At 42.8% G+C, this 19,373-nt stretch overlaps 1 protein-coding gene across 3 annotated transcripts in view; it reads left to right on the top strand.

Moving 5' to 3' along the window:
- Nucleotides 1-502: 502 nt before the first annotated feature.
- The window catches only part of sema3aa (sema domain, immunoglobulin domain (Ig), short basic domain, secreted, (semaphorin) 3Aa), a 37,082-nt gene continuing 18,211 nt past the window's right edge, over nt 503-19,373 (top strand). The window contains exons 1-4 of one of the 3 annotated variants that reach the window (XM_085250940.1): nt 503-1,022; nt 2,030-2,493; nt 13,983-14,143; nt 15,515-15,577. In XM_085250940.1, the coding sequence (XP_085107066.1) occupies nt 2,388-2,493; nt 13,983-14,143; nt 15,515-15,577 (330 nt within the window). In that variant the 5' untranslated portion in view covers nt 503-1,022; nt 2,030-2,387. Of the gene's footprint in view, nt 1,023-1,641; nt 1,915-2,029; nt 2,494-5,028; nt 5,209-13,982; nt 14,144-15,514; nt 15,578-19,373 lie in introns of those variants that run through there. The other 2 variants (XM_085250941.1, XM_085250942.1) reach the window with 2 other exon arrangements.

Raw genomic sequence — 19,373 nt, 5'->3', positions numbered from 1 at the left:
AGCCTCAAAACACAAACACACTGGTGGGAGCGCTGGCGTATAGGGGTGCCCTCATACTACAACACACTCACCGGCCCAGTTCTCAGGTTGTTTTCCTTTAGTGTCTTGAGGTGTGTGAGTTGACACATCAGCACTCCTGTTTATCAAAGCTTTTATCACCTCACCACTGCTATGTCACCCCTCAGAGGAAACAGGAGGTGCCCCCTCTTTCTCACACACACCAGCACCTCCAGGGGCCGGCGGGGGTTAAGAGGAGGGGGGTGTTGTTGACCTGCCTCGCTGATGTGAATGACTTTAGCAGAGACAGGATCCCTCTCAGACTATACAGGTTAACTACCAGCATGTGTTCCCTTTAACAATGAGGTTTCATCTGGATAAGTCGAAAACACACTGGAGCGCTACATTCTCCGTGTGCATGGAAACATTTATTTAAAATATTGCAATTCAAAATTCAAAGAAGTATATCAGACAGAAATCACATTTTAGGCCAAGCATGAATATAATATTGTTATTAAGGAATTGAGACTCACATGTCGGTACTTTTTCTAGCACCACCATCTTCATACTGAAAGTTTCAAATTAAAAAAAATGATAAAATAAATAAAAACCTAAAAAAAAAAAAGTCAAAAGTTTCACCTTGAATAAAATAATGCAAGACTTTTTATCAGACTTTCTCCTTTTATGTATTTAATTCCACCCATATTATTGGTTAGGTTCTGCTTGTTCTTATTCTGCTTGTCCATTTCAGGGTTGCATAAGTGCTACCGTAGGCTAAGAAGCAGGATACAGCCTGGACAGGTCAAAGGGCTAACATTTACACCTGCGGCCAATTTAGAATCGCCAACCCCATCCATGGCTTTGGACTGTGGAGGAGGCTGGAGTACCCGGAGAAAATCCACACAGCCGTGGGGTGAAGAACATGCAAACTCCACCAAGACAGTCCCCAGTCGACCGGTGGATTTGAACCCAGGACCTCCTTGCTGCGAGGAAACAGTGCTAACCAAAAAAAGAACAGGAAAACGGTGTGTTTTGGGGATTTTTATTGGGCGTATAATCACACATCCTGACGGCACCCTGAAACAGCTGCAATAAAAGATATAAAATGTGTTAGAAGATCGCAAAAAATCATAAACATGTGTATGATGTCTGTCAGCCTAAAAAAAAAACAAAATAAATCACACATTACGTAAACAATAATTTAATAAAAGGTGCCTTTTTTCACTGTTTCACTTAAAAATTGAGCCAATGATTAACTTTTTAAATTATTATTATAATTACAATTTCCAGATTTCAACCGAGAACATAAACACGTAGACAATAATGTATTTCATGTCTAAGACCTTTATGTAAAGTATTCTTTTAAAAAAAAATTTTTAATTAATAAGTAAATTAATGTATTCATTTAAAAAAATGTCGGCTCTGTCAGTTGTATTTATTTGGAGTTTTTAAATTAAAGTCAAGCTGTTTTGTGTGCAAGTATTTACTCTCCTTGTTAATCGTTACAACCTGAGATCAAGCTGTGAGTTACTGTACGTGGCCAGAGAGAAAGACTGGGTGAAAAACTGAAAGCGTGTGAGTTTTAAAATAAGTCGTTAGAATAGCATTAGAGAGGAACTGATGACGAATGATAAAACAAAAGGAAAAAAACAGGAAATGGGGAGGGATGACTGGAAACTATAAAAACCTAACCATTCACAATAGTTCTATCCACTACACTGGCTTCATCATTTCTTTCAAGTCATAGCGCCCTCCTCTCTCTCTCTCTCTCCTCTCTCTCCCTGTCGCTCTCTTTCTCGCCGCTCTCCTTCCCCTCCCCTCCCCTCCCCTTCTGTGGATGGTGTAGCTCTCTCTCTCTTTCTCTCTCTCTCTCTCTCGCAGTCTGGTGGAGCTGCACACAAGGATTAGAGGGTTGCTGTGAGTGTCTGCTCAAAGAGAAGAAGGCAGAAAGAGATATCTATTTTTTTTTTTAATCTCTAGGACAGGATAGCCTTACTGTTGTGGATAAGTGTTCTGATTTACCTTTGCACAGCATCTACCTCTCCTCTAAATCGCACCAAGCTGAAGCGCTGCTGCGCCTTCACCTGGGGGAGGACAGATCACCCCGGGGGACTATCTTGCCTGGACCTCCACACGGGGAGCCATGTGAGCAGCACCCCACCACCACTACCGACTTCACACTACAGAAGTCCCCCTCCACAGTCTGCACTCTGAGCTGGGGAGCGCAACCAGGATTTTTCACCCCTCTCCCTGGAATCTCTACTTTCAGGGCTTGAGTGTAGGGACTCTCCAAGCTTGGTGTACCCCAGTGGAAGGCACTCTTCTCAGGGCACTGGTCGGGCTGTGAGTGCCCCCCTGGTCTGGAGGCCAGCCAGCAGCACTCCAGCACCATGGAATACCTTCTTGGGATTGTAGTGCTGCTGTGTGGGGCGGTGCAGCCGGGAAGAGGAGTTAATCCAAAGCACAACGTACCCAGACTAAAGCTGTCATACAAGGGTAAGCCCATTCTCCATTCTCCCCTGGCTCCAGGTTATATAGGCTCACCGTAGTAGCTGGCGCTTTTAGCCAACACTAGCCTGTCCAGTTTATTTTTCTTGCCCATGGGTTCTCTTTTATGCTTTGCTTTTCATCTATTCTTCCTCATGTTGAGTATGGCTTTTTCCTCCTCTATTTCTGTGGATCTATTTCTGCCTCTGTGTCTGTCTCATTCACTCTTTCTCCCTCTTGGTCAGCATACATGATCTGACTCTCTCCTTAACCTACTGTCTTCCTCACTCCCATTAACTCACCCCTTCTTTCTGGCCGGTTCTGTCTGTCACTATCCCACTTACAAATAGTCAAATTGGTTCCATATGCTGCGAACGGCTCTTGCCTGAAGTTAAATGTATATATTGGCCCCTGTACCAATTTTCCCTTGTGCTGTCCCCTTGTGCTAGTACTGTACAGCCCTGTTAAGTGCTCTGCACGGGCAGTAGAGCCTCTGTTTTAATGGCTTCTGTCCCAAAAACTCCTGAAAAAAAGGAGGAGATCTGCTTTGGTTGTGACACAGAGCCCCTCTTTATGGGGCCAGGTAGATTTCTCTACTTCACATTACTGTATCCTGTACGGATCCAACAGTTGGAGTGTGTGTGTGTGTGTGTATTAAATCACCTTTTGCACTAGAGCATACATTAATGGTAAAAGAGACATTTATTAGTTTTCTCCTTTTTTTTCATCTTCCTTTTTTTGTTTGTTTTACATCGTGCACGTGTAAGTTTTTGACGTATATAGCAAACATGTTATTCTCTCTCCTTGTGTGTTATTTTGAGGGGAGACTGCGGAGCGCCGGTTCTTCCTCTCCTCCTCCCTCTTTCTCTCTCTCTCTTTCTGTGTCTCGTCTCCTCTCTCACACCCTACACTAAATCAGGCTCTTTGTAATAGCAGACTTTTCATCGCAGCTAGAAATAACTGGCAACATTTTTGGCATTTTTTTTTTCTTTTGCTTTTTAATGTCAGTGAGGGAAGGCTATTGTGGTTCTTTGTCCTAAAACATGACCGAAAGTATATGCCTGGGAGTGTGGTCTCTCAATTCTTTATTTTCGTCCCGTTTCCCTCGTAAGACGTGCCCTCTGAAAATTTACGAACAGGCTGATTTGCCGTCGGGTTGCAGCCGAAAACACGAGCGTGCGGTTGAAAAGTACGCGACTGTCACCCAGAGCTTTTGCTCCTCACATGATTTCAGTCCAAGTTGAGGGAAAATCACATTTCGGGCTTGAGGAGGGTGAATATGATGTTTGTCACAAATTCATTCTCTATCTTTAGACAAAACCTTTACTATAACTTATGTTTAGAGGCCTGCCGTATGACATGCACGTTGTAATTTGGGAGTAGTATATTTTCATTTATCACCCTTTCAACTTCCAAATGTGTATGATTGTATGTGTTTTGAATCCAAAATAAAATCTGTGTGAAATAGTATTTAAAATTCTAAAAAAGAAAAATAAAGCCATCATCATACGGGAATTCAAAGGGTGATGACATGCATTTTCCACATGAGCTGAATAAATCTGGAAAGCATCATTCTTGAACTCACCTGCTGCAAGTCATGTATCCCCTGGGCTCCATCTCTTCAGTTCACACGAAGCCAAGCCTCTAGGCATGATGAGACGATGTCATCCCTTCTTTACCCAGCCATCTGTTTAAAGAATGTGAATATAGTTCCCTCCTGCCCCCTTTTTGTGATCCTCTTCACTGTTCAGTCTGACAAGTGAACATGTTTCTGACAACAGCACTAGACAAGAGATATGTCATCAACCATCAAAGTCTGTATTGACTGACTGTGTGAGTGATGGATGAGTGAGAGCAGGTCTGCTCGGGAAGCCTGTCACGCTAGACGTACTTTTATGGATTTCTTTCTTTTTTCTTTGTTGCGCTAAAAGTGCATCAAAGCTTTGTTGTTTATGTATGTGTGCGAATGTTCTTGCCACATCTTGGTGTGAGAACTCAACACCCTCTCTTGTGATTTCCTCCCCTTAGACTGTAAGTGGTGTCTCTGCATGCGAGTGTGTGTGTGTGGCGCAAATGTGTCAGGTCTTGCGTGTCCCCATATAATTAGACACCTGGTTGTGTGCATGTGCATGTGCCCGCGCGCATATGCATGAGCTCACAGATAAGTTTCTTTTATTGTGCCGTTGCATTAGTGTTTCTATAATTATGCGTGATTGCATTCTGCTGTTGGCTTGCGCCGTTGTGCATGTCACAGCGCGAGCGGGCGTGGGGTGTAAAGGCATGAGAGCGTATCGTGCGCCGCTCTCTTTGTGTGTCACCGCTCGCCAGCATCTGCGCCTGTGTCTCGGGCCCACAGGTGTTTGATGGCTCTCTTGATGTCTGTCAGGAGACAATTCGCAGTTCACACCCACATTGTGACGGATGGAGGGAGGAAAGGGAGGACGCTGGTAGAAATGGTGGAGGAGATGAGATTCGCGTTTAATGAAGGAAGAGCTGGCAGGCGTACAGTTGATGACGCAAAAGGATGGGAGGCCGGGCTTCGAGTGAGGTGTCGCTCATCCCTTCTCCCCATGCAAATCCAGCTTCGTAATTAAGTCAAATAAACAGCAAGGAGGAAAGCTCCCGGGAAGGACACTCGGGCAAGCACCGAGCAAAAAGTCCAGCACGAGAGCCGAGAGTGAAGGAGAGACTCCCAGGCATAGGACGGCCACAAGAACTAGCAAGGTTTGTTATTTGTGGCAGTCATATAAACACAGAGCATGTGAGCAGGGGCCCATGAAATCATTCTCCAATGAGCACTGATGACACGCCTCCAGGGGCCGATAGTCACACAAGACGGAGCGATTTTCTTCTTCTGGAAAGGACGGGCGGAAGATTGCAGAGTGAGCAGTTTGTGACGGAGAGCGACTGAGAAATGGGAGACAGGTAGATAAAATGACCTCTCATGGGACGGCTGGCAGGGCAAGCACGGAGTAAATGATTTCCCTGTGGGGTCAGTTAGACGTTCAGCAAAAAAGGGATCGTGCTCTGCGGGGACGGGACGCTGATCAAAAGAGTTAATGATTTTCTAGTCTCCTTGAGACTGAAATAGCGCTTACTTACGTCGCCTTGAAGTAGTAACACAAGCAAGGAAGGCGTAAGGTGAAACTCAAGTCCAAGTTCAAATGATCTTGCTTAAATTTGTGGCACGTGTTGATACCATCTCATCACAGTTCTGCTTGCGTGAAGAAGAATTTAACGCTGTGTGTGTAATGTTTTAAAGCAAAAGGCCGACTTGTTACTCAAAGTGAGTCATTACCACCTTGAGTTTTTGAGCAACACATGTGGAAATCATCACTTTAGAGTGAACTGCGACTGCTCCACAGTCCTGTTGCACCACTGCAATACGTCATGCATGCGATTTACAAGGAGAAAACACGGGTACACTCCCATGGATCAATGCATACCTGCACACACATTCCTGAACAATCGATGTACAGCACTCTCCCTTACTGTGCCATCAGGAGGAAGACTGACCCCTAAAGGTCATCTGAGGTGCATGCAGCATGAGGGGCCTTTCTGTGAAACTCCCACCAAGACCCAGTGTGTCGGTCTTATAATGAAATGAAAAGCGAGACTTAAAAACTTTAAAATGTCCCATCAAACAACCTGATAAATACTTTCAGTGTGTTTGATTATGGAGCCTAGGTATGACCTCTCAGCGCCGTCGCAGACGCCCCACGCTGGCTCGATGGGTGGAGCTGATGAGGAGCCGGGGAATCTGGAGTTGGCTCACAACCCTTCAAAATAGACACTTGGTGTGGAACCGCACTCGACGCAGTCAGTCTGGACTCAGCCCCCATAATAAGCCTGTCTGTGCGTCCATGTGTGCTTGTGTGTGGGCGTGCCTGCTCGCCTGTGAAAATATGTGCCTGTTTGTATGTTTGCGGGTGTTTGCATGTGCGTTGGGTTCGTCACTGTGTGTTTTTTCTATTTATTCTTTGATATGTGAATGAGCATCTGGGTGTCTCGCTCTCAGCTTCTCTCTGCTGTATCTGTCCGTTCTTGCGGGCTGGGGCTGACAGAGCGGATGTAGATAATTATAAGGTGTTCGTACAACGCGGCAACTTTGGAGATGCCTGCCTTCGTCTCTCTCTTTCTCTCTTTTTCATCGTCCTTTTCTCCCTAACCCTCCTCCCTCTCCTGCGGCTCAGTCGCTTCAGTTGAGGAACCACAACACCGCAGACCTTAAGTACAATCTTCAAGCAAGCTCTGTGTGTGTGTTTATAATATTTTTTTTTATGTTCGTCTCCTTTTCCCGTCTCTTTGATTGCAGCTCACTTGATACATATCTTTTGGCTATCCTTCTTTTCAACTCTTTTTGGACACACACACACCCACACACACTGAACTGCCCTCATCTTTTCTCCCACACAGCCACATTCCAATAGTATAAACCAATGTTTTGCACTGGTTTGGTTTTCAACTATGCCCCTGTGTTACATCGGAATATATTACTTTTCCTTCCCCTGACTCACAAACCTGACCACAGAGTTTGGTGAGCTCCCACCACCCCGAGTCCACAAGTTTAAAGATGGCAGAATGAATTTGTGCATATGTGTGTATTTATGTGACACTCATTGCCCCACAGATACCCAGCTCCACTTGGGAAACAAAAACAAAAATCCATTCATCAAATCCATGAAAAAAAAGCAAATCTGTTTTCACTGAGCTTTTATACCGCACCAGCTGATCTCATCCTGTGGCATATAAGAATATAATGCAGGAGGAAGACAGTAGAACCCTTTGTGTAATTTGCAACTTCTATGAGCATCCGTTGCATGTGTCTTCTTCCCATCGCTTCCATTTTTAATCAGCTATTTTCTTTTTTAAATTGTCATAATAAAACAATCTGCATGTGCACTCAAATGTCACAATAGAAGGGAGCGTCAGCGCAGTTGGTGTTTGCCGGGAGATGAATATGTGTGCGCACTGCAATTGTGTATGTTCGCTGTGCATTTTTTGTGCCTGCGCGCGCATAAACACAGTACGGGCATGCACGCGGGAAAAATATCCCGTGTCTTTGCATCTGTGTTTGGGATGTAGGCTTAGGTTACAGCATGGTGCAGATTGCTGAACCGTGGGTATGAATGGGTCCCGCCACCTGCTAAGGCTTGTCAGTCAGATGGAGAAAGGGTGCACCGTTCAATCTGAGCAGAGTCGCGTTACAAATGAGGGGGACATCTCTGCAGAAAGACAGACCGAGGGACCGACAACAGACGAATAAAAGGGGAGCGGCTAACAAGAAAATGTTAAGAGAAAGTAGAGTGTGTAATGATTTTTTGCACAGGCTGATATTACTAAGCATTAGTGGCTATTTATAAAAATTATAGACACTGTTAACGATTTTAATCTGACTCTACCAATTTTAGTGTTATACTGTCAAAATCAGAGGTCAACTTGAAATAACAGCGCCTTAAAAATCACTTTAATTTAAGACTCAATTTAATGTGAGGTCATTTTTTCCCCGTTTCCTCAGACTTGCTGTTTTATTCCTGTCATAAATAACAGGAACAGCATAAGACATAATGAGGAGGGGTTGAAAACATATTGCTTCATTATGACAATATTAGTCTTGACAGTTTAAATTGCTGTCTTTATCATTTTCCAGTGGAACTGCCTTTAACAAAGTGCACACAGCAATAATTCTTTTTTTTTGTTTTTGACATGAAACCTAATTTGTTTGCACCCCCCCCCCCCCCCCAAAAAAAAAAATGCTGCACAGAGCTGAAATGTGCATCCTCGCCCGTGGATTTGTGTCGCATCAGTGTGTTTGCTGTCACGTTCAGATTCCTGGCCCTGCCTCATTAATTTGTAATAAAATGGCAGAGCTGACATTCAGCTACACTGTACAGCTGACAGGCTGCACTAACAGGCAGTGGCTCCAGACATGACCACCATAACCACAGCCTGGTTTCTCTCAAAGTCCATCCATCAAACTGCCTGGTGATAGCACCAGTGGCTTTGCAAGAGGAGCGATTTTTTTTCTTTTTTTTCTTTGAGTCTACGCGTACGTGTGCTTGGATAGACACGACCATTTCTGCCAGTTTGTTCATACTCCGAGAAGTTTGGATGGCTGACTGCTTACGTACAAAAGTCAGTGTTTAGATTCCCTTGTGTGTCTGTGTTTTCCTTAAAAGTAATAAGAACCAGGGCAGGCCTCATTATACCGTGAACATTTAGTGGTGTGTGAGTGCGGTAGGCACGGCCAGGCCTCGAGCCGTCTGTGGTCGTAGCCCTGGTCTGTGGTCCAGCCGTCCAATGACAGGAGGAGACACACGCTAATGAAACGGTTCCATATTTGACCGCTTTTGTTGTACGCAAGCTTTTTACGGGTTTCTGCCTCTGTTTTGTCATTATCCTTGATTTGAAGGAGGTTTCTGTCTGTTGCTCTTTCTCTCAGTCTCTCTGTTTTTTCCTCCCGTCAGATTTTCTAGTATACCGTCCTCTTGTATGCTGTATTCCTCCTCGCTCTGTCTTTTTCTCTCTCCCTCTCTCTCTCGAGGGAAAACAGGCATGGCATACGGTGACAAGGAAGTCTAGCATTTGGGTTGAAAAAGATGAATGAGCTGTGTGGTGAAATTCAACACATACTTAAACTATTCATATAGATTCGGTGCGGTTTGGGTTGTGGTCACGTTTTCCTTATTAGGGCCTCTGATGCATATTCTGTTTTCACATGCACTGAGTCATATTCACAGGACAGAATATGGTATTAAAATGTCCCATAAGATACAGTACTTGACTATGAGTTATGGCTGTGAGTCACTTTTGGTTAAAAAATAGAAAATTATTATTGAAACTGTGTAGAAATCAAAGGAAACTTGCTCATTCTTCCTGCAAAGCACCATCACTGTGGCTTCAAAAGCAAATTTGTGACATATTTAGAGTGGCTGTAGTAAATAGTCCATCAACACGGGCTTCATTCACACACAACCACACATACACACACACACGTGCTCCGTTCTTCTAGAGTAAAACACTCATGGGAGTTCCTCTTAATTGTAGAGTTCGGGGCACCGTGTGTAAGGAAGCACATTTCCTGTCAGAGCTGTCACTCAGCTGCACCTGAATGAGAAATCCAACAGTCCAGGTCGTGTTATACAGACAGTCGCCATGGAAACCAACCCACACCTGCTACTGTGCTTAGAAAGAGAGCGAAAAGGGAGGGAGGAACACCGAGAGGGGAGGTGAACTTTTAAGGCATGTGTGGATATCCTTGAGCTTAGGATAATGTTTGAGCACTTTGTTAAGCAAAGCTCTCTGCAAATTTCCATGCGGCGGCTGTCTCCTCTTTTTCTGCCTCACACCTGCGTTTTGTGGCCGAGGCCATCACGAGGGAGGCAAAATGTACACTGCACCACACACAGAGAGAAAGGAAAGCATTCAAGAGCTGAGATGCCAAACCAAACCGCTGGAGATATTATAGTACTGTTCGCCTTTGCTTCTGCAAAGCTAAGCTTGATAAACACGTACCATTTTTTCCCCCCGCGTGCATGTGAATGGAGTAGGTCTTTCGTAATACTTAGATTTACACACTCGTTGAATCCACAGAAACGGCACCTATGAGGTCTAAATCACACACCGTGCAAGAAAAAAGAGGATATAAACAAGACGTGGTCGAATAAAACGAGCATTCACTTGGACGTATGAACAAGGGGGGAAAAAAGACTTTAAAAAAGAGCGACATTGTTTTAGTGGAATATTATCCATCTGTTGATTCCCAGTCAAGTGTTTTCCTCTGTCGGGCTTTTATGTTTCGTGTCACTCGCACAGCACACACATCCTCACATACACGCATTCAGATAAACATAATTTAATGCCTCGTCGCCTTTCTTTCATGTGGTTTCATTATTCTGCTATTGCGTGGCATGTAGGCGTCTAAAACGCCTGGCTGTTTGGAGAATGGGGGAGTGAAGAGTACTCCATAGACAATTGCACTTGAATTTTGAATGTAGCTTTTTTTCCCCTCTAGCTTTTTAAGACAAGAGCCAGGTTATTTTCCATAATGGAGTATGACGGTGAGCAAATGGTAATTTATTTGAATGAATTGCTTGTATTTGCCTGTTTCAAGCTGCGTCCTTGAATATTTGTTTGCAGTTATTGAATATGAAAACAAAGACGTATAACGGCTGTCGAGTAGCCTACACGTGTCATAATGTAGATCAGCATATATGGCCATTCACTCTTGTGTTAATGTCAAAGGGAAAAGAATACACTGATGGCACGGAATTTCCGGTGTGGTTGCATATTTGCATCTGCGTGTGTAGGTGTGCCTTTGGCATATTTGTCTGAAGCCGTCCGCATCGGCCGTTGTGCCTTTTGCAAAAGGAAACTGTGCGAGAGAAAGACAGCAGACAGAGGATGTGTGTAACAAGAGACAGTGAGGAACAGACACAGAGTTGTGTGTGTGCATGTGTGAAATGTATAAGCATGCACCAGTATGTGTTCAAACGTCTCCGTGTTCAATGGCTAGTGTAAGCAGACGAGGGGGCATGTGGCTTTGTATGAACACATACGTGAGCAAGAGTGTGGTTCTGTGTGTGTGTCTGTGTGTGTGTGTCGGGGGTCCGGGCAAGGGAAGAGCGCTGGAGGTGGAAGCTGCTGAGTGCGCTCACTGTTCCACGAGTTCGTGCTGCATAAGCACAAATTCTGATTGGATTACAACTTGGACTATGTGCATGTGTGTGTATATATATATATGTATATACATGTGTGTGAGTGTGTGTGTGTTTGTGTTCAGAGAGAACTAATGTGGTGTATACATTTAGGTCAATATCTGCATGTAAGTTCAAGGGTGTGGCAGGCATTTTAAAAACTAGAGCGCCGTGAATTCATGTCAGACCTGCTTTTCTTTTGTGTGTTTTTCTGTGTGTGTGTGTGTGTGTGTGTGTGTGTGTGTGTGTGTGTGTGTGTGTGTTCTATATGTCCGCTGACTGTGTGAGCGTTTGCTTGGTTACTATATTTTGTATGAGCTGTGCCTTGTGCTCTCTATCTTTGCTTGTTCCCTTTTCCAAACGAGTGTGTCTGTGTTTAGGTTGGAGGTCCTTAGGTGCTTACGCCCCAGTTCCTCCGATTTTCCAAACCGCAGTAGATCCCGGCCCCAGATAAAGGCTCTCTGTGTGTTTTTGTGCGCACAGGCCACCTTGTCTTTGTCAGAGATTACCACGTGTTGAAATATGTGTGCGGTGATTTTTTTTTTTTGATTTTTTTGGCCCATTTGGAGGAAACTTTTCATGAAGGATCTCAGATACTGACAACTGGACCGCAATTCGAACTCAACTCATATTCACACGATGATGAAACTGAAATGTGTCCTCTGGTTTGTTATTTTGCTGTTTTTGAAATCGTCCAGTCTTCCTCTCTTCCTTTGTTTTTCATCTTCTATTTTTTTTTTCCATTTCATTCTCATTTTTTATGCCCAGCTTGGCTTTCTGCCACGTCCATCACTTTTTCCGTTACGCCATAGCGAAAACACGAGAAGACCTCTTCTGGCGTCCTGTCGGCTGGAAACAGCATTTCCTGACTTCCCTTCTCAAACTCATTTCCTGACCCTGCTATGTCATGTCTTATTGGTAAACTGAAAAAAGTGGGTCCCGACTGGTTAGCATATGATAACAAAATGTTTATGAAAATTGCTCTTAAGTTAAACCATGACTTCCTTGAGCACTGTGGATTTATTTTCCCGTGGCAGCCGAGTGTGTGCAAATGTGAATGCCAGCATGTCAGTGTGCAGGGAATGGCCCGCGTAGGAAAAGATACCTACACGCACTGAAACCCCCACACATGCGCTCAACCCATGTGTGGTACAGTACAAAATTTCACACAAATTCACTCCCACTCCCCTCCAGGTTCCTTAACCTCAAAGGTAGCCTCAAACAGAAATCCAACTGACACAGATGAGCTGCGAGCGTCTTTATTAGGTGATGACCGCTCCTTCTCACAGCCCTCATCCACCCGGCTAGCCCTCGATCCACAGAGCTGGTTGACACACCACTTCCTCCGTATCCCCTTTCCATCAATCCACTTTTTATGTGGACACAGATGTCTAAGATCTTACACATTGTGAGCGGGCACAGATGGCTCCTATAGCAGCCCGTCAATCAGAGCTTTGTCGGGAGAGCACGGAGATCACAATCCACTGGACTGTATACTCTTGTGCGTGTTTCCAGATAGATGGATAGATAGATAGTTATTGGAGCAGTATACAGTGAAAAGCGAAAATGATGGTTGACATATTGGATATTCATTTTTGTTGCCATGTAATGATGTTACAGAGTTTTATTCACAATGATAATTAAATATAATTTAATGGGTTTGGTCAACGTATTCTCTCCACAACAGAAATATGTAATAAATAAAAACATCACATGAATGGCCGTACTAAAGTGTTTTTATACACAGTAAAGGATTTTCTTTCATATTTAATTAGGACTGCAAACAACAATCTTTTGATACATATTTTCTTTCTTATTCTTGTGATAATTATTATATTATTATAATTTAGTTCACGTACTAAGCAGTTAATCTAATATCCATGTCAGGTCATGTCATGCTGTAGATTTTTTTTTTTTATGAAATTCCCTTTTGACTTTGCATAATTGAAAAAATTGGTTTTCTTGGTTGTTTCGGGCAAGTAGGTTCACGAGCATAAACGATTAGATAATCCGGGGTGGGAGTGCTGTTCTTTGTTAATATAATACTGTTGCTCTTGTGATAGCTGACCCTGCAGAGTCTTTGCTGATTAAACTTTAACTGACTGGCTAGACTTCAGCCAATATGCCAGGTCTTTGGTTTTCATTCAGGTTGACCACATATTATAAGTTTATGCATGATAGCTTCGCACACATGTGCTGTAGTATACGTGCAGCCGCAAACTCGTTTATGTAACATAGTAACCCGTTTAAAGATACATGGACACCTCCGCACATACTTGCTTACACAAAGTGTCTCCCCTGGCCTTTACTCCATATGAATTATTCAGCCAATCACACGGCTGAGCAGTCTGAACCGCGTCCCTGATTGGGACATGCTGTGTTCACTTAAAATGTCTCACGCTATACTTGACTGACAAGTGTCCGTGCCAGTGTTTGTATGGAAACACAATTAAGGAAACATGAAATCTCCTTAATATCCTACAACATTATCATAGATAGGGAAGAACTCTTTGTTTGTTCTTTTTTTTCCTGCCATTGAAACTTGGCTTTGATTAAAAAGCATTCACTGGTACCGATATGAATAATTGTGATTTCATGCAATATTTAATCCAAAAGATACCGTGTGTTGCAAATGCATTTTTTACACTAGTCTTTTGTGGTTACTCCAAACTTGGTGGAAGTGCGTTGGATAAATATAGACTTGTTTTTGTCATTTAAAAAAGCTTTTCTTCTGTCGTATAGCCTTTTATTCACCCTTTCTGTGCATCTAAGAATCACCGTGTTTTTCTTTTTTCCTTCCAGAGATGTTAGAGTCTAGTAACCTCATCACCTTCAATGGCTTGGCAAACAGCTCGAGCTACGACAGTTTCCTATTGGACGAGGAGCGAGGGAGACTGCTGGTTGGAGCTGAGGACCACATTTTCTCATTTGATCTCGTTAATATCAACAGGGACAACAAACAGGTAAAACTCTCGTTTCAGGTTTGTCTAAAAGTCGTCTCTCTCTTTCCATCTTTCCCTGCCTGCTGCTCCCTCTGGAGTCCATTACTCCATCACTTTCTCCCCTCCCCTCATCCCTCCCACTGTCTGTCTCGGTCCAGACGAGGCTGTCCATAATTCCATTACTCCACCTGGACTAGGTTAACAGTCTCTTTTATCTGATTCGGGCTTCTATCACAGACACACAAGACTGACACAGACTTGCCTGCAGGCTGCAGAGAGCTGAAAAAGGGAATGAAAGTGCTGAAAAATACATAGTCAATGCGGAAAGGGGAAAGTGCGTCTTTTAAATCTTTTGCCCTTGGCTCGGATGTGTATTTTTTTCCCCCGCCTTTCCTTTTCGTTCTTTTGTTCTAATCTTCGCATCATTACGAGATAAAGGCCAAAAAAGCAGTGATTAAGCAAATCTAATGTAATTATCCTAAAAAATGTGCAATGCAGAATCCCATGAGGGGAACAGTCAGCTGATCTAGAGAGGAGATAAATCTAGGAATAGAGTGAGCAGTGCGTGTGTCTATTGTAAGCACATAACAGTGTGGATATGTGTACGTGCATACATTTGGACATGGAGATATGCATACATTTCCATTGTCTGCAGACATCTGTGTGGCCAGGAGCAAAAAGTTCAGCTCTGTCGCACCCATTTTTGCGGTATAATTAAGTATAATCTTTCCCGTACTTATTACAGCTCACACATGCATGCTCATACACTTCATATGCCCCATGTGTGTTTAATTCATGTGACACCAGAGGCCACAGATGGATGACAATGAGACCTATCTCTTCCAAAGCAAAGTAGCAAAACCCTGGTTTCTTTTCATATTTGAAGTGAAAAGTACAACCTTATGGCGAGGATTTCAAGCGTAGACACGCTGTAATTTAAACCAGAACCCCTGTTTAGACTGTATAAAATGCCTGTATTGACACAGCAAATGTCAGAGAGGGCAATAAAACGTATATTAGTCAATTTCAATAAAACATCAGATTTTTTTATTTTTTTCATTTTCATGTCTGTCAATGAAACTCTTCTTTACTTCCCTTTGCAGTCAATCTTGCGCTGTTCTACAATCCTTATATTTATTATATGTGCACATATGTTTCTGATGGAATTGCCAAAGATATGGAGCGAAATAAAGAACTGGGTAATCCAGGAAATATCTTTCTTAATCATGTCCTGGAATTACACGAGGCTTGCTTCTTTCCTCTGATTCACTCTATCGACTCACTGCCTTCCAGTTTAGTGTTTCATGAAATGACTTTTAAATGTTCCTCTCAACCTCCAGCATGATATGACTTTGCTTTTCTTCTTCTTTTTTTTTTTGTTCATTTGCACAGATTGCGTGGCCCGCCACCCCCTCTAAGAGGGATGAATGCAAGTGGGCAGGGAAAGACCTAGGGGTAAGTCCACATTTATAACAGCGTCATGATTAGAGCTGTTCCGTGTAATGTTTGCTTTTTGTCACGGAAATGACATGTCTGCTCTGTCTTCAAATTTCCCTTTTTTGTTTTTTTTAACATCCTAATAACAATATAAGACAGAAATAATTTCAGGGACCAGCAGCCGTTAAAGAAACACTAGCACGAAGAGGTATTAAATTAGCTCAGATAAAAGTCGTGGTGCAGCACTCGTGTTCCATTTCACCTCTGGCACGCTGTACTCTCTATAGGCTGTCCCACAATGACACCTACATCTAAACACACTGTACAGCAGATGTTCAGTCACACGATAGTGTACACAGCGTGTCGGGGGCACAAGGACAATGAGCTTATTTGCTTCTGCGATGTACAGTTTAATTTTGGGAGCATGTTTATCTATGTGCCTCAGAGTGCGCGTTTGTGTGCATATTTATGTGGGAGTGTATTGTTTGAGTTCTCGTTATCTGACGCGATGTGTTAGCTCACATGTCGCAAGTTTGCTGAACGCACTCTATGCTGCTGACTTTGTAAGCACAATGGTGTTAGTGTGCTTTATTTGTATGTGTGTGTGTGTTTCTGTTTGGAAAGGCCCTGGCTGCATTGTATCTGATCCTAATTTCATAGCTGGATGAGTCTCGAGTGCGGTGCTGCTGGGTGTTTTAGGATTATCAGGAATTGCGCAGTCTTTTTAAATCATAGTGGTTCCGCTGGGATCTAACTCACTAGCGACTTTTTGGGTTTCGCACAACCACGTAGGCAATACTTCACCTTCACTCCCTCGTGCAGTGGAAAGAGTGTGCTCTGGCAGCACAACATCACACAAAATGCAATGATGAGGTATTTGCCTGCTGTGAAAATGTTTACCCTTGAAAATGAGGCGGTGAGAGCAGAGACAGAGTACAGCATGGAGAGGCCTTGATTAGGACATTACTAAAGCATTCAGAGCTCCCATAGTGATGCATTTCCCCAAACCACAGTTTACAGCGGCAGAACAAATGTAACAGCTGCCCCCTAAAAAATGCCTGATGGCTGTATCACTATCCGTGGTAGAATGGCTGTGTAACATGGTCCAAGTTGTTGCATTTGATTCACCGAACAAAGCGTTCAGAGTGTGGATTTACGATTTCGTAGAAGTGCCTGATGTCATTTCGGATTTGCTGTCCAGCTATTGTAGACATTAATGGGAAAATAATACTCTCGAGTTATCCCACATTTCCAGTGCATTTTCTTTATTGAACTAGAGAACTCAGCATTATCTCAAAATTCATTCAAGTCATTTAAATGTTTACAAATCTTCCACCTATTTTCCCCATGGGAGGTCAGCATTAACAACCAATCCAACGAGAGCCATTAATATCATCCGGTAATGACTCATTTATCCTCTGCGGGTGTTGCGGTTTTCACATAATGACATGGTTTGTGATCAGGGAAGTCATTTTTCTCCACAGAATAAGAAAGAGCCGCAATTTTGAGTGACCATAACGACCGTCTCTCAGTGTTTAGGTGTGACCTACCTACCACATAGCTAATGATTCTAGCTGAGACAGCCGTGTAAAATCCCAAACAGAGCTGACCCTGGAGGGGATTATAGAAGCTGATGAAATGTATATAACGAGGGCCGTGAGAATGATGTGGGGGGACATGCGCGCTCGCTGTTCAGCAGTACACAGAGGGAAAAACCATTAGACCCACAGACACACAAAAACTTGCAGGGTTAAGGTCAGTCACAGGGCTTCAAGTTAAGTTAATGATAACACACATAGTTAAAAGGTGTTTAAATACATGGAAAACCCCAGTCTGTTAGCATGTCACAGATTTTATATTAAGAGAACAGTTAGACTTAAAGGAGATAGAGTTATTTGCTTTCTTCCAAAAGTTAGACAAGAATATTGATATTACAGTCTGTAAGATAAATTTTAAGATGCTGTAACAGCAAACAGACAGGAAACAGGAAATTAACCAGTCTGCCCATTTCAACAGGTAACAAAATCTGCCTGCCAACACCTCTAACACTCACTGATTAACATCGATCTAGTTTGTTCAATCAATGAAATATAAGTGGAAAGGACTTAATGGAGTCTCCACCACAGACGGATAGATGCACAGTACTGCGCAAAAGTGTTGGTACACCCCTTGTTTTTTTTTATTTTTTATTGGAAAATGTAAATAGGTGCAGAGATTTACTGAAACATCTATAAATATACATTATATATACAGTATTATAGGGTAAAGCTGAGTTTTTACAATTCTAATGAGCTTGAAAATCAATATTTGATATGACCAAAGCTTAAACTCTCCTGAGCCTTGATTTAACTTGGTTGCACACACGGGCATGGATAACTGGAGATACAACAGCCCAGACATTCCCGTTATAGTTCTTTGAAGTCCACTCGAAGTCCGCGGCCTGGGGCACATGCATAGTTAAGGCATTGAATTAATTCATCAACTATGCATGTGCCCCAAGGACGGCGAGACCACATGCTCACAAAACACAGGCAGGCAAGTGGAGTCCAGTGGACTTGTGGATACAAAAAGTTTTCATGTAATTTCTTGAAATAATCTTAAGGAAAAGTTCTCCAGACTTTCTCTTGAAAAGCATTCAAAGGCTGTCTTTATTTCCATCCTCTGTCAAGGTGACTCCTTCAATAATATTGAGGTTCAGGCTCCAGGGAGACAAGCAAATGACTGATAGTGTTCCCTTGTGTGTTTTTCTATCAAGATATGCTTTGCATTGGCAGTGTGTTTGTAATCATTGTCATGCTGCAGGATCAAGCCGTTTCCAATCAAATGCTTTCCAGATGGTACTGAATTGTCTATCAAAATCTCATGGTATTATTAATAATTCCATCAATTTTGATAAGATCCGCAGCACCACTGGCTGAAATGCAGCTCCAAACCATGACAGAGCTTCCATCATGTTTTACAGATGGCCGTAGACACTCACTGTTGTTCCTCCCTCCTGACCTCCTCCTTGACGACTTGAGCCAAACATTTAAACTTCGCATTTATCACTTAATAAACGCTGCTACTTTTCTTTCCACTTCTTGAGAAGTATAGCATACCACAGTCTTTTCTCCATATTTGCCTTCCATAAGAATGGCTTCATGACAGCTACCCTTCCCCCCAAAGCATTCCAAATGATGTTTTGATGAACAGTAGATTGATCGACTGATGGGTCAGATGCATCATTCAGATCCTGTGTCAGGTCAGCTGGAGTTTTTCTCATTTCTCATTAAGCAAATGATTCCCAGATACTGCTGTAGGTAGTTTTTAGGCCTTAAACTTTTTTGATATCTTCAAATTATCCAAGAGCATATGAAGGGTGGCTCAAACCTTTTGCACAGTACTGTGGTCAGTATATGGTTTTGAACCTCATATTTTGAAGCTCATTAGCAGTTTGGCTAATGCCATGCTAGTTTGTTTGAAATTACCATATTTATCAGCTAACACTAGCAATCCCTGCTAATTAAGGCAATGTACCAGAAATACTAGAATTTAGCTCAGCAGAACTGGAGCCTCATCTTCTTGGATGGGCTGTACCTCACAGTAGGTCATATTATTGATAATTTCATGTTTCAGAAAAACTAACAGCATAGATATTCAGTACAGTTTGTTTTTCTACCTTATGCTGTAGCGTCTTTTTTCAGCTATCGTTACAACCATGAGAAAATCAATGAAGTAGCCTCCTGTAAAACCACAAACTCTATTTTTTTTTACACTTTTTACAATACAAACAAATGCATGGACAAGCTCATTTTTTTAACCTTCAAACAGACCT

The sequence above is a fragment of the Mchenga conophoros genome, linkage group LG17 (genome assembly GCF_057382185.1).
Source record: "Mchenga conophoros isolate Kocher_MC1m ecotype Shallow Benthic linkage group LG17, M_conophoros_male_GT1.1, whole genome shotgun sequence".
Lineage (NCBI taxonomy): Eukaryota > Metazoa > Chordata > Actinopteri > Cichliformes > Cichlidae > Mchenga > Mchenga conophoros.
Note: the sequence above shows the minus strand (reverse complement) of the source record. Positions and strands in the feature narration are given on the sequence as shown.